We start from the raw sequence: 13,138 nt of genomic DNA, 5'->3' as shown, positions 1-13,138 counted from the left end.
ATGAAATGTCTGATGTGGGTGTGAAACTTCTCCTAAAGGTCGCAGGATTAGAGGCGCGAGAACGCTCACATTCATCCGTGAGCAAACACAGAGCTGAAAACCTAGAGCCAAGATTTTCTGCTCCCGTTATGAAATACGTTCACCACATCTACCAGCCCCGGGGCAATAAATTCAGGCAAAGTTACAGCGGCTGTAAAGTCGAACCACATCTCCCTGAGTCCAGCGGTGGACGGCTGCAGCAGCGAGGCCAAAAGGCTCCGAGGGAGTTCTCCTCTGTGGGACAGTTCGGTCGCTCCCAGGTGGTCTGGGGCTCAGGACGTCTCTGACAGGGTTCAAACCCCCCACCATGTCCAAAACATCCTCAGCCTGGTTTGGCTCCGGGCCTCAATTGCTCCCTGAGGCCTGCGGGACCGAAACCAGCTTAAATCATACCTGCCCTCTGTGTGTGGTGACCATGGAGGGAGCGCCACTGCTGCTTTAAGCCTGACTTGTATTAAAAGTTAACAGTATGACGATGTATTTTGTGTAAAGATGTGCAGCTGCAGAGGGAACGGCTGTGAACACACGCTACATTTCCTTCTGCCATCGAGGATTTAGTTGTTTTGAAAGCCCCCAGCACACCTGAGTTACTGTGAGAAAGATTCAGACGCAGGTTTATTTGGGAGATGAAGCATGTCACTGAAAAACACTGAGTCAGATCCATTCATAACATACAAAAACCAGCAGAGTAAATGTCCTGGTCCGGCCCTGGAAGCCTGGAGGAGACGGGAGCGTGTGGTAATACACAAACAAAAAAATGTCCATCAGGATTTAAGCGATGGTGAGGATGGCTCTCTCCCTCCTCCGCCTCTTCTTCTTCTTCTCCTGCAGCTGCCCTGTGGCGTCGGCGAAGAACATGACGTCCTCTTTGCTCTCGATCTCCCTCTGGAGGAACTGCAGGGCGGCGCTGTTGAAGCCCATCATGTCCTGTAACACGGAAGGAAAAGTGGTGAGGAAAAGGAGAGGAAAGGCCAAGATGACAAATACTAATTATTTAGATGGTACTTACTCTAATTTCCCGAACTTTTGAGAGAGTATTCATCCGCAGCCCGTCGATGACAGTCAACAACATCTGGTTGCTAGAGATCTGGCCAAAATGGATCCTGGAAAGACAGAACGAGACAAATAAGTCAGATCAGTGTAAAACTGAACAAAACTGGAATGTAACTAAGTGCATTTATTCATGTGCTGCACTTCAGGTACTTCTTCTTTTACTTGTGTATTTCCTATTCAACTCTGCACTGACAACAGCAGTCATCTACAGTTCTACATTACAAAACTTAAACAAAACAAAAGAAGAGCTAATACATTTAAATGATTCAACAATGTATTTTAAAAAAGCGTGCATCTATAACTGAAATAATGCTGATTTGTCAAATAATTAAATGGTTCATATTTTGATTTGAGATAAAGAGACAATCAATACCATTTTCCCTTCCTGATTCTGATACCTGGACTCTGCATATCTGCAAAATGTATTTTAACAGCTGTGTGCTACTAACCCTGCATGGGAGTGATAATTGCGATCATTGCTCGCTACACTTCTTCTTCGCTGCTCTTAAAACAGTACTTCCCAGTGGCAGAACAGCACAACTGTAGTTTTAGAGCAGCGTAGATGAAGTGATTTCCAGGAAAATTATGTACTTTAAAGACGTCGTATCAGAGTACATAGTCAGTACATAGATTTGCGTACTGATGCCAAACTCAGCATTTTTTGGAACATCTTTAATTTTGATCACCATTTCACCTTTTGTCCTAAAAAATTAATATACATTAAATTATCTTCTATCAAACCTTTTTGAGTATTTGCTGCATTTTCCTTGCGATTATTTCAATAATATAAATAGTTAAAAAAAGTAAAAAAATTAACTAAGAAAATTAGATCCCTGAAAGAAGTTACTAACTTGAGCAGGAAGAAGAGGCAGCGGCAGACCAGCTCCACCTCCAGGCCCTGCTGGATGTAGCTGTTGAAGAGCGTCAGCAGCTCCGGGACGTAAGAGAACGGTAACACCAGCAGAGAAACCTCCAGCTCACTGAGGATCACAGACACAGGAAAAAGAGAAATGAGTGTAGTTATTTGCACTAAGACGTATGTGTTTGTTCTTGTCACCTTGAGCTCACGTCTTACCTGGATCTGACTTTCTTTATGACGTCTAAAATGTAGCGTGACGGCTGAAAGAGGAACAAAGACAATACATTTAGGCTTACTATAAATTTTGTTGTCGGGGGGGGGGTCAATGTTGGCAAGAAATGTATTCTCCATAACTGTTCTACTTACTGAAACATTCCCAAAGGCCACAAGGATAGGGTTGGGCTTCGGAGCAGGAAGCTGCAAAACAAGATTAGCTGTTCGTCAAAACTATTTGATGAACCATACATCGAAAAATCATAAAAATGCAAAAATACAGCAAACAATTGTGCAGCTATAGAGCACAGAATTATTGGATGATGACGTCTCTACCTCTTTGCCTGCGTGAATGCAAGCATATTTATACTCTTCCTCCTTCTTGTTTTCGTCTCTGTAAAGCTCCAGAGCCTCCATTATTCGCTCCGCCTGCAAGGAGATCCCACGAAAACAACATCAATAAAAAAAAACATGTAAAGTTGCTCGTTTGTGGCTTTTAATATCTAGACGATTTTTAAAAAAAACTTAAACCCATCAACTACAGCCTAAAACTAAGCATCAACATTTAACCTAAACATATATCATTTCAAAGTGATGCCTAAAGCAAGTAGTCAAATAGGAGAGAGAAAGGTGTTCTTGCTAGAAGAGGTGAAGTCAACTCACAGCTTTCACTGTCTCAACAGTTTTCTTGGCAGCGGGTGCTGTTTCTCCTTGAGTCTCTCCAGGTACCTGCAGAGGAAAACACATTAATGCCTCAGTTACATCCATTTAATACAACGGCAGAATAAATGATCTTCACTAAGGAGGTCATGTTTTTACCTCTGTCCGTTGGTTTATTTGTAAGTTTGTTTGCAATCAAAATATGATAAGACGAGGACCAAGAAAGAACCAATTACATTTTGGGGCAGATCCAGGGAATAATTAATGGATCTTGATATTATTTTTTAAATAAATGAGGCATGTTAAGGGGAGTTAATATTTGCCTGGTATCAGTTAAAGGAGAACAAAATCTCTATCACAAAGAAATAAGTCAAGCTTGAAGTTAAAAAAACTCACCACAGGCGCATCTCCTTTGGCCATGCTCTCCTCAAACTCTGTTTCTCGTTCCTGTAAAAAACAAAATTGTTTAATTCAGAGATAATAAGTGTGTGTGTGTCTGAATATGTAAAACCTGTCAATCGCTCTTCCTCACCATCTCCCGCTCCTCTTCCAGGATGATGGGCTCTCTGGTTCTTTCCCACAGACGCAGGGACTTGTCGTGGGATGACGACACAATATGGTCGCCGCTGGGACTGATGGTCAGGCACCAGACCTCCCGATGGTGGCCCTGTACGGCAGAGACAAGAGACAATATATGAGACTCGCCTGGAGAGAGAGAGCTGGGGATCTTAGTATGTGTTCATCTGGTTGTAGAATTTATTTCCCATCTACTTTGCTTTGTGATTGCATGAACAGCTTGCACATCATGTCTGCAGGCACCGAGTGGGAAAATGTGATTGATTATTGTCGTCATCATAACGACCAAAATAAGTTATGTCGGTTTTGTATTGAGAGGGACCTTTGGGTAAAACCACTCAACTCTAACATTTAAAGAATCACCTCTAGCGTCTGGATGTGCTCAAACTTATCGGCGTCCCACTGTTTGATCTTCTTGTCTTTTCCTGCTGTGAAGAACAGATGAGTCTTCGGGACAAACTGGAGGAACATGACGCTGTGGAGAACAAAGAAGAGTGGGGGAAGAGGATCAAGACAAACAATTAAAAAGCAAGAAAGGAAAGAGACAATTTAAATGCAGTAAATCAACAAAACTAAAAAAAAAGAAGAATAAAGAATCAAAGGATCCCAAAGGCTTGGAGTCATCACGAAAGAAGATGAAATGAAAATAAACTAAAGCTAAAAATGACCCAAAAAGATAATGAAATAAAGGCAAAGTGAAGAAAAAGAAAAACGGTGAAGACAGATCTCACAGAAGACAGAAGTGAGATTATCCATGATATGAGCGGAGAGATGAAAGAGCAGCTGGTGTGAAGTCACAGGGCGACGTGAGTTAACAGCACATGGATCAGAGTCTCTGACCACAACAGATGAACTAAGAGCTGGAGACGCAACACCCACAACCTGATTTCATTAGCAGACGTTGAATAGAAAAAGAAACTGCTCCAGTGAAGCTACGACTGTTTGGTTTGTGTCTCTGTCGTTGGGCGTTACCTGTCGTCATGAGCAAACATGGAGCGGTGACAGTCACCAAAGTCCAGACCCCAGATCTTCACGTTCCTGTCGGCGGATCCAGTGGCGATGAGCGTGTTGTCCTGGTTAACGTAAACACAGGGTTAGAGCCCGGGGGCCAATGGGAATGTTGCACTAGTCCACAATGATTTCTCAATTTATTGCAAATGATCATATGTCAAAACAAAAGACATATTGTCATTAGGGACGGGAATCGGCAGGGACCTCCCGATACGATACTATCACGATACTTAGGTGGCGATACGATATGTATTGCGATTCTGTGGGTATTGCGATTCGATATTACGATTTCCTGGGATTTCTTTTGTTTATTATTTTTTTTAAATACTGGACCATGGAAAAATGTTGAATAATACCTTAAAATATAACACAGTCAAATTCACTTAGAGCTTTACAAGTTTTATTTCAAATATTAACATTAACTTAATGACAGCCAATAGAGAAAATAAATAAAAATGTGCCCTATTATTGTATAGCCCCAGTCAACTGCACACAAACTGAGAGATTAAGAAATGTATTCCACTTAGGCTACTTTTAAACAATAAATAAAAGGTAAATTAAATAAAATGAATAAAAGTTTACTTAAAATATAAACTTTGAAATAAACAAAAAGTAGGCTATTGTTGTTTGCATGTAGCCGATGCAAAGCTAGTGCTTGGGTATGTTTAGATTCTTGTGCAAAAACAAGAGCTTGTCAACATGCTCTGGGGTGATGTTGATCCCCCCATATATCCCCCCCGGTATAAACCAATAAAAATAATAAAAAAAATAAAATAAAAAAAATAATTTTTTTTTTTTTTTTAAAATCAATTTGGGAGGCAGCATGGCGATTTAAAATCGTCATTCACAAGAATTGAGATTTGTAACTGAATCGATTTTTCCCCCCATCCCTAATTGTCATGCTTGAATCCAGTTTTGCCACTTGGGGTTACTCACATGTGAGATGTCCAGACAGAGAACAGGCAGCTTGTGTCCATAAAGTGACAGGAAGAACTAAAGTGGGAAGAAGAAGAAGAGGATGGGTTCATCTATGAAGCAGTTATACACTTAATAAATGTTGAGCAATGTTGTGTGTGTGTGATTTACCTTCAGTGTGTCTGTGTAGAAGACCTTGACTGTGCAGTCTAACAAAGAGACGGCCAGCAGGCGGTGATCAGGAGAAAACTTTACACATAGAACGTCCTCCTCCAGCTGCAACGTGCGTGTGTGTTTCACCGTTAGCCTCCTACAGCGCGCAAACACACAACATTTATCATACAGAACAATTTAGTACAGAGAAAATGCTGTTTATTGCAGCAGGGAGAGAGTTAAATCCAAACAAAGAAATCACCTACAATGAAGCTTTGATGATGTCGGACGGGACATTAGCTTTATACATTATCATTTCATTTATAAAAGCGGAGCAGAACTTTTTTGTGTCAAGATATCATGTTCTACCATGAAAACAACAGAACAATTCAAGGTCTAGTTCCAGGAGGCAGTTTTCAACTGAAGGCTTTGTTTGAAATGCGTTTCCCGATCATGGAATAAGGGGGTGACTTACTTCTGTTCACTCCCCTCGTCCTTGATCAGCTCAAATTCCCAAAACTTCACTGTCTTGTCTGCACTTCCTGTCACGATCCCCCTCTGTGGGGTTGAACACGCAAAATAAATCAGGTCAGGAGAGTCATTTAATATAGTTAAAAGAATTTTTTAAAACCAGGTCCAGACATATTCGTAGATGATGTGTGACTGCAGACTTTACCTGGTCTGGGGCCAGGCACAGGGACCACAGGGCTGAGCCATGAGCATCTACAGTCTCCAGGAGGCTTCCTGAGGACAACTCAAAGATCTGCAGCTTTCCACTCTGACAGGAGAAAGATTTTATAGGTTTTTTAAAGACATGGCACTCTGACTCTCTGTCTATTGCAAATTGTGGACTATAGTGGATCCCATCTTGATGCTGGATCGTGATCTTGCTGGCTGCTGACCAGAGACTATGATTGCAGCAGGACTGCTTGAAACATAGAATTGAAAAATGTTTACCCTCATCGATGCTGCTAAAAACTTTAATCCTGATGATGTTTTCCTACACTTGACATCTATTGCACTTCTGTCCCTCACATGTGTCTCTCTGAGGTTTCTACGTATTTTTACCTGTTAAAAGGGTTTTTAGTAGTTTTTCCTTACTCTTGTTGAGGGTTAAGGACAGAGGATGTCACACCATGTTAAAGCCCTATGACACGAATTGTGATTTGTGAATATGAGCTATACAAATAAAATTTGATTGAAATTACCCCTGACTAATGAAAAGACCAAGTACAACTTTTTTGAACCATGTACCTGGTAAAGCAGTGATTTAAACTTTGTCTACTAACAATACCTTTATTCTGCCTCACAAACCTGCTAAACTTCTATCACGGTCCTAGTATCTGACCGAGTTGGTTTGTGTCTGAATACCTTGGTTCCCAGGATGATCTGTCGGTCTCCAGGCACAAAGAGGGAGCAGAGAGCATATTCACAGGCCATGGTGCGAATCACCTGCAGAGTGGATCTGTGGCAGGAGATGGGACGTACAGTTAGCGGATCACTTACTAACTGCAACATGATAAAAAGCATTTTTCTGAGAGCGAAGCAGTTTCACCTGTTCCACACTTTGACTGTGTCTCCAGAGGCGGAGAGGATGGCCAGGTTGTCGGAGCTGAAGGCCAGGGTGCGGACATCGGTGCGGTGGCCGCCGAGCGTGAGGCGAGATGTCTTATTGGCTTCAGGGGTTTTGTCTAATGTTTTCAGGCTGTAGGTCTCAATGGTGTTGTTCTGCAGGAGGAGCGCCACCTTCAGCTCACCGCCTGTACACGACAAGCAGTCCACCCATCTGAGAGGGGAGGGGGGGACGTGTGTGAGAAGTCTATCTTTGTGATTTTCCTTGACTATCAGGGATCTCAGCTCTCTAACCTCTTAGACTCCAAACTTACCGGATCTTGGCAGATGCTTTGATGTTCGTTAGCCGGATGATCTCGTCTTTCAGCATCTTCTCCACCACCGGCTCTGCAACCTCCTCTCCTGCTTCTTCCTGAGCTCTGCAGCAGGGAATCAATCGAATGTAATTTGTATAGCCCATATTCACAAATCACAATTTGTCTTATAGGGAAGCCACACGACAAACATCAGCATGATTAAAACCACCATCACTGAGTGAAGATGACAGAGCAGCAGCAGCAATAATAGTTTAAACAAACTTATAATACTAGTTGAAGGGGAAGCAGTACTAACACTTGCAGTAGTGTATTAACAGCCAACTGATAAATCTGTTGTGCTCTAATAACAGCTCTGAGTTTATATCTACCCTACACCCTGTATTTATATCATAGTAAGATTAGCATTGATAATCAGAGCCCCACTAAAACAACCAAAACAAACAACTACTTTGAAATTGTGTCATTTCGTAGATTGCCGACAGTTTATTGTTAAAGTGTAAAATATCAAGCCTCAATTCCATTTCCTTGGCAAATTGGTTCCATAACATCTTGAGAAAAATGAATATATATATACATTGGCATTGATATTTTTTTAATCCATCATATTGGTGTTGACCCCTAAAATCAGGCGCCAGTAATAACAGAGACATTGAGGATGTAAATCCTTCACAGGAACTAAACATAAATCATGATATTTCCTGTTCTTACTTGGTCGCCTTCTTCTTTGCTTTCTTCAGCTTCTTTGTCATTCTCTTCTGAACTTCCTCATTTGTCAGAACCGTGAAAATCTCCAGGACTGAATCGTTGCCCTAGCGGAAAGAGAGGAGGAGACATGTGCAGCATCAACATCTTTTATGTTGAGAAACAATGTTTTTATTTGAAATCACACCGTCTCACTCCAAACAAAGATGTAAAAATCTCTCTCGTTATTCATCAGCTCAGCTTCATAAATAAACTGTTGCCTTGTTCCACCTGATATTAACTGAAAACACAGCAAACAGCTGATTGGCAGCTGAACGCTCACAAGCACATTTACTGAGCCAGAGTCCGCATGAAAGTAAAACAGGCTCCTGATCCAGAAAACACAAACAATGACAAACAAAACTAACAAGGAAACAAACAACGCTCGTGGCATCACAAAAGAAAATAAACGTTCTTGACGTGTGTTCGCAACACAAACTGACGACAGGACTCCAATTTTGAACTGGGCCTGTAAAAGTTTTCTTTTCAGCAACAATGAAATCCCGCATCTTGTGTTCCCGACACTCACATGGCAGGCGACGACTCTGGCCCTCGCGTCCGATGTCAGCGAGACGACTCGGTCTCGAGCTTCCCTCAGGATGGAACCTGCTTTCTGACAACTCAAGATCCGCTGAGCGACAAAGAGGGAGACACAAGACACAGTTAAAAGTCAAGTTTGGAATGAAGCACAACAATGTCACGGTTAAATATGAACATTATGGTGTATGTGATTCAGTTTCTCCTTAAGTGAGTGCTCATGAAGCAGAGATGCAATCTTTATCCATCTGAGACATAAATAATGAAAGATAAAGCTGTGTTGAAAACATTATATATCAATGCACTTTATTACAGCATTTGCATCATTCTCGTACCTCTTCAAGACTTTCGTCCACTCCTTCCTCATTGTCTTCATCATCATCATCATTCTCCTCCAGCAGAGTTTTCCCCTTCTTCACTTTGGGCTCACCTTCAGCTTTTGCCTGAGACAGAGACGGAGCACTTAACAACAACTCATGCAGAATCATCAACATGACATTTAATCATAAACATAAAATGATAAATGCATTTTTGTGTCCTCACCTCCTCTAGGTAGTTGATGTCCCAGGCTCGGAGCTCGCTGTCTGCAGAGCCTGTTAACAGCCTGTTCTCCCCGTTCAGCAGCACCATGCCCCACACCTGACACACACACACACACAGAGATTATTTAACATCGTATATATATATAACGTCTACATCTCATTGTCCAAGAGTTTTCACTCACTAATATCGATATCGTTATCGGCCCCAAAAATCAGTGAGGCTCTACTCCTGAAGACTAAAGAAAGATCTTCACTCAACGTGTTGGTGCAGATGTAAATCTTCCATTTCCCATAGTAAACTTAAAGCAGTGAATATGCAGAATAATATATCATGTTTAAGATAAATAAAGAACACGTCCCCACTGGCCGGGATAAAATATACCGCTAGAAGCTCTCCTCTTGATTTTTTTTAGATTGAGTAATGTTGTTTCTCAAAGAGAGGTGTAATCATCAGCCTCTATTCAAGTTAATGACTCTATTCTGTTTCCCTTTGTCAAACGACACGATCAAACTCAGTTCATTGCTGCAGAAACCAGAGGAACTGAAAAGAAGATCAAAGACTGTGAGCAAGTTTTACAACCTGGATCTCTTTCTTTCAAATGGAAACTTAAACCTGAACTAACCAAGCCTAATATGATGTTAGCCAGTTAAATCAATCGAATTGAATATCTTCTTTTGCTATGTACTTTATGTCCCATTGCCTCTGTTTATGACCACAGAGTGAGAAGCTCCTCACCTCACTGCGGTGGCCCACCATGGTCTTGAAGCAGTGCTGCGTGTCCAGGTCCCACCACTTCACAAAGCTGTCCTTGGAGCTGTTAGACAGGAGAACAAAGTGATGGGCAGACTTTGTGTTATTAATATGTTGTCTGCTTACAAAACCAAGATTTAGAAAAACACATGAAATTTCCATTTCATTAAAAAGGAAATGAGGACTCAAACACAAGTCATGTAAAGCAACTACAACCACCAACATATTGTTCAAAATAACATCATGTATAAAATAATTTTGTCGATGAGCTGATGCACCGGAGGAAAGACGAGTTACCTGGTGACCAGGAGGTTCTTGTCTTTGAGAAACAAAGCCTGTGTGATGACGTCTTTATGACCTTTCAGTCTGTACAGACCACACTCATTGATGATGTCCCACACGATCACATCTGTGTCCTGAAGGAAGAGGAAGAACAGATAATAAATAAACAGATAAATACTCAACACATGCTGTAACAAAATAGACAACCAATAGTACAGAAACCTTGTTGGAATCTGGTTTATTTTTAAATGAAGAGGCAAAAGAGGATTTGCTCAGATCTTTGAAAGAAAACAAGCGCATGAAACCTAACCTTTTCATCCCCCAGGCCAAGACTTTTATACTTTTAAACTCCTCTGAACTGCATTAACTCCACCAAACCAGAACCCTGGAATATTTGCATATTTGCACCAGCACCGTAATAAGCATATTTGAATATTTGCACTACCGCACAAGTTGAACTATTGTTGCTCTATTTTTCTCTTCATCTGTAAAGATATATATTTAGATATATATATTTTATTTTCTATTTTACATTTTTGATATTCTATTTTATTGTTTTTCTATTTTATTATTTTTTATTCTATTTTACACTATTTCTATTTTAATTGATATTCTATTTTATTGTTTTTCTATTTTATTATTTTTTATTCTATTTTACACTATTTCTATTTTAATTTTATTTTTTTGGGTTGAAATTACTGAGCATTGCTTAAATAGAGCCTGTGACCCAAGTATTTCATTGATAGTGACTGCTTCATGTTATCTCTGTGCATTTGACAATGAAAATCTTGAATCTTAATTTATCTTCTTCTGATTTTAACACCTTTGCAACTCAGGTGAAACTCAAAAGTTGCCTTCTCTTCAACACTTGATCCCTGTTTATGATTGTGAAAATATTCCCACACAAACCAGAACAAAAATCTGCCTGACGTACCTTGGACCCAGTGACAAGCCGTGCTCCCAGTCCGTCATAGTGTATGATGCTGACAGCTGATTTGTGACCATTGAAAGAGACGTTGCTCTCTCCGTTCAGGAGGCTGAATATTCGCACAGCGCCATCCTCGTAACCCACGGCGATGTGGACGCCATCAGGTGAAGGGCAGAGGAAGGTCACCTCGTGTTTCTGGCCCTTCAGGATCAGGATCTTGACAAAAAGAGACGAAAAACATAAGATACTGAATAAAACCTGGAGACAATCCGTGTCAGGAGCACTTAGGCCTGTCTTCTCACCTTCTCTCCTTTCCGGACGTCCCAGATGAAGACGTGCTCACAAGCAGCCACGGCGACGTAGCGCCCCCTCTCTCCTCCTCGGAGGTTCACATATGCAATGTTGGCCTTCTGGCTACCGATTACTCCAAACACCGCGCTGGTTTGGTAGCGCAGGTACTGTTTGGTCAACCCCATGACCAGCAGCCTTGAGGGGATTCTTCTCCCTGATACAAAGAGAACATTGGTAATTAAGGCACTGAAATACACAGTGTTACGCTTTGAAAGGTCAAAACTAAACATCAAGGTATCACTTTCTCCTCCAGCAGGAACATATGGAGAGAAAACAAAACTAAAGATGGTTGCAAATGTGTATTACATGATCTCCAAGTGACAAATAACATGTTCAAATCCGCACAGGACAATAGTTTCCTGTGTCTCCATGTCTTAAAGATTTGTGATATTCTTTTCACTTATTTACAGATCAGTCAAATGCATGTGCATGGTTCACCTGATCAGCTTACACATCCAGTGCACTTAGGAAAAACTCATAGATCAGGTAATACACATTTCTGACAAGTTTGGGCCTATTTTCTTTCATAGGAACTTAATTGTACGATAATTAATGTTTCATCTCTCTATAAAATCCTCATTGTCCACACCAGCATAATTGACATTATACTAAAACAAAATTATGAAATGCTACTTTCCTGAAATATGAAAGTACAATAACACAATGATATCACCTGGACTTTGTTGTTAAACATCTGGAAAGTTCACTATGTGGCCAAAAATATGTGGACACCTCTCCATTATCTTAGCATGTAATTATTAAGCAGTAAATCCCTGCGTTAAAATCCCCAGATACAAGTGAGGTTGCAACTTATGATTGTTTTCATTATCGAGAGATTTATCGATCAATCCTTTGGTCAGTTATTTATCTGACATTATAGATTAGTATACTTGTAATGTCATTCCACAGTGTACAGCGAAATTTAGCAACAATCATCAAGGTGCATATAATAAAAAAGAACAGCATAAGTAGAAGAAAAAGGTGCAATATATACAGACAATCATAACAATGATGTACTGTTTATAGTGATTAGGATTGTTTTAATCTGCGGTTGTGTCATTTTAACATTAAAACAGAAGTACAGTTGAGTTTCTATTGCTACAATATGTCGATCGAGTTTGATAATAATCGATAATTCGCCTGCAGACGTAGTTTGAGGTGAATTTCTAGACGAGTAGGGCTCAATAGTCTTTAGTCAGAGGAGCACTCGTTTTGAGACAAATCACTTGCCCGCGTGTTCGGTGTTTAGAGCTTGAGACCATTGAATAAACTCAATACGCGACAAACCCCGCCCGCCTGGTTAACAATGTGCAGCAAATCGAGTAAACACCGGTTGTCCCAAAACCCACGTGTTGAAGTTATTGGTTTAAATCCTGTCCATTACATCAGATATGACGCAGATTTGATTATTCGAGTGTTGTAAACAAACTCCTGATTTGTGTCTTAAACGCAGCGTGTTGTTGTTTTGGATTAGATTCTTCTCTTACCTATGAAAAGCTGCTGCTGCGAAGTGTAACCCGTTAGCTGCTAGCTGTTAGCGAGCCTGTGCTGTACTTCCTGCGCTGCTCATTCAGACCCAACTAAACGATCATAGAATAGAGAAAACAACAAAACAGAAAATAAAATAAAATAAACCCA

General features: G+C 40.7%; 1 protein-coding gene across 1 annotated transcript; it reads right to left on the bottom strand.

Annotated features, from left to right (window-relative positions):
• Positions 1–626: 626 nt before the first annotated feature.
• Positions 627–13,054, bottom strand: wdr3 (WD repeat domain 3). The gene is made up of 27 exons (XM_061088396.1): positions 12,988–13,054; positions 11,452–11,654; positions 11,156–11,365; positions 10,237–10,355; positions 9,925–10,003; positions 9,190–9,285; positions 8,982–9,089; positions 8,639–8,740; positions 8,077–8,177; positions 7,366–7,470; positions 7,035–7,265; positions 6,851–6,944; positions 6,156–6,257; positions 5,955–6,037; positions 5,498–5,636; positions 5,348–5,404; positions 4,373–4,473; positions 3,764–3,875; positions 3,357–3,491; positions 3,221–3,271; positions 2,828–2,893; positions 2,501–2,593; positions 2,318–2,368; positions 2,168–2,211; positions 1,944–2,072; positions 1,049–1,142; positions 627–966 (listed from the first exon to the last, which is right to left on the bottom strand). Exons 2-27 carry the CDS (start codon positions 11,623–11,625, stop codon positions 811–813), a joined length of 2,832 nt encoding a protein of 943 aa, XP_060944379.1. The 5' UTR covers positions 11,626–11,654; positions 12,988–13,054; the 3' UTR covers positions 627–810.
• Positions 13,055–13,138: the final 84 nt, after the last annotated feature.

This window comes from Limanda limanda, chromosome 16 (assembly GCF_963576545.1).
Source record: "Limanda limanda chromosome 16, fLimLim1.1, whole genome shotgun sequence".
In the NCBI taxonomy this organism is placed as follows: Eukaryota; Metazoa; Chordata; class Actinopteri; order Pleuronectiformes; family Pleuronectidae; genus Limanda; species Limanda limanda.
The sequence above is the reverse complement of the archived record's forward strand: the minus strand, read 5'-3'. Positions and strand labels throughout refer to the sequence as shown.

Excerpts from the sequence above, each read along its gene's own strand:
- wdr3 (XM_061088396.1), bottom strand. The coding sequence starts at position 11,625 with ATGGGGTTGACCAAACAGTACCTGCGCTACCAAACCAGCGCGGTGTTT. Across the intron at positions 8,741-8,981 it reads TGGACGAAAGTCTTGAAGAG|CGGATCTTGAGTTGTCAGAA; the intron begins GTACGAGAATGA and ends TTTGTCGCTCAG. Across the intron at positions 5,405-5,497 it reads TCTACACAGACACACTGAAG|TTCTTCCTGTCACTTTATGG; the intron begins GTAAATCACACA and ends TTCCCACTTTAG.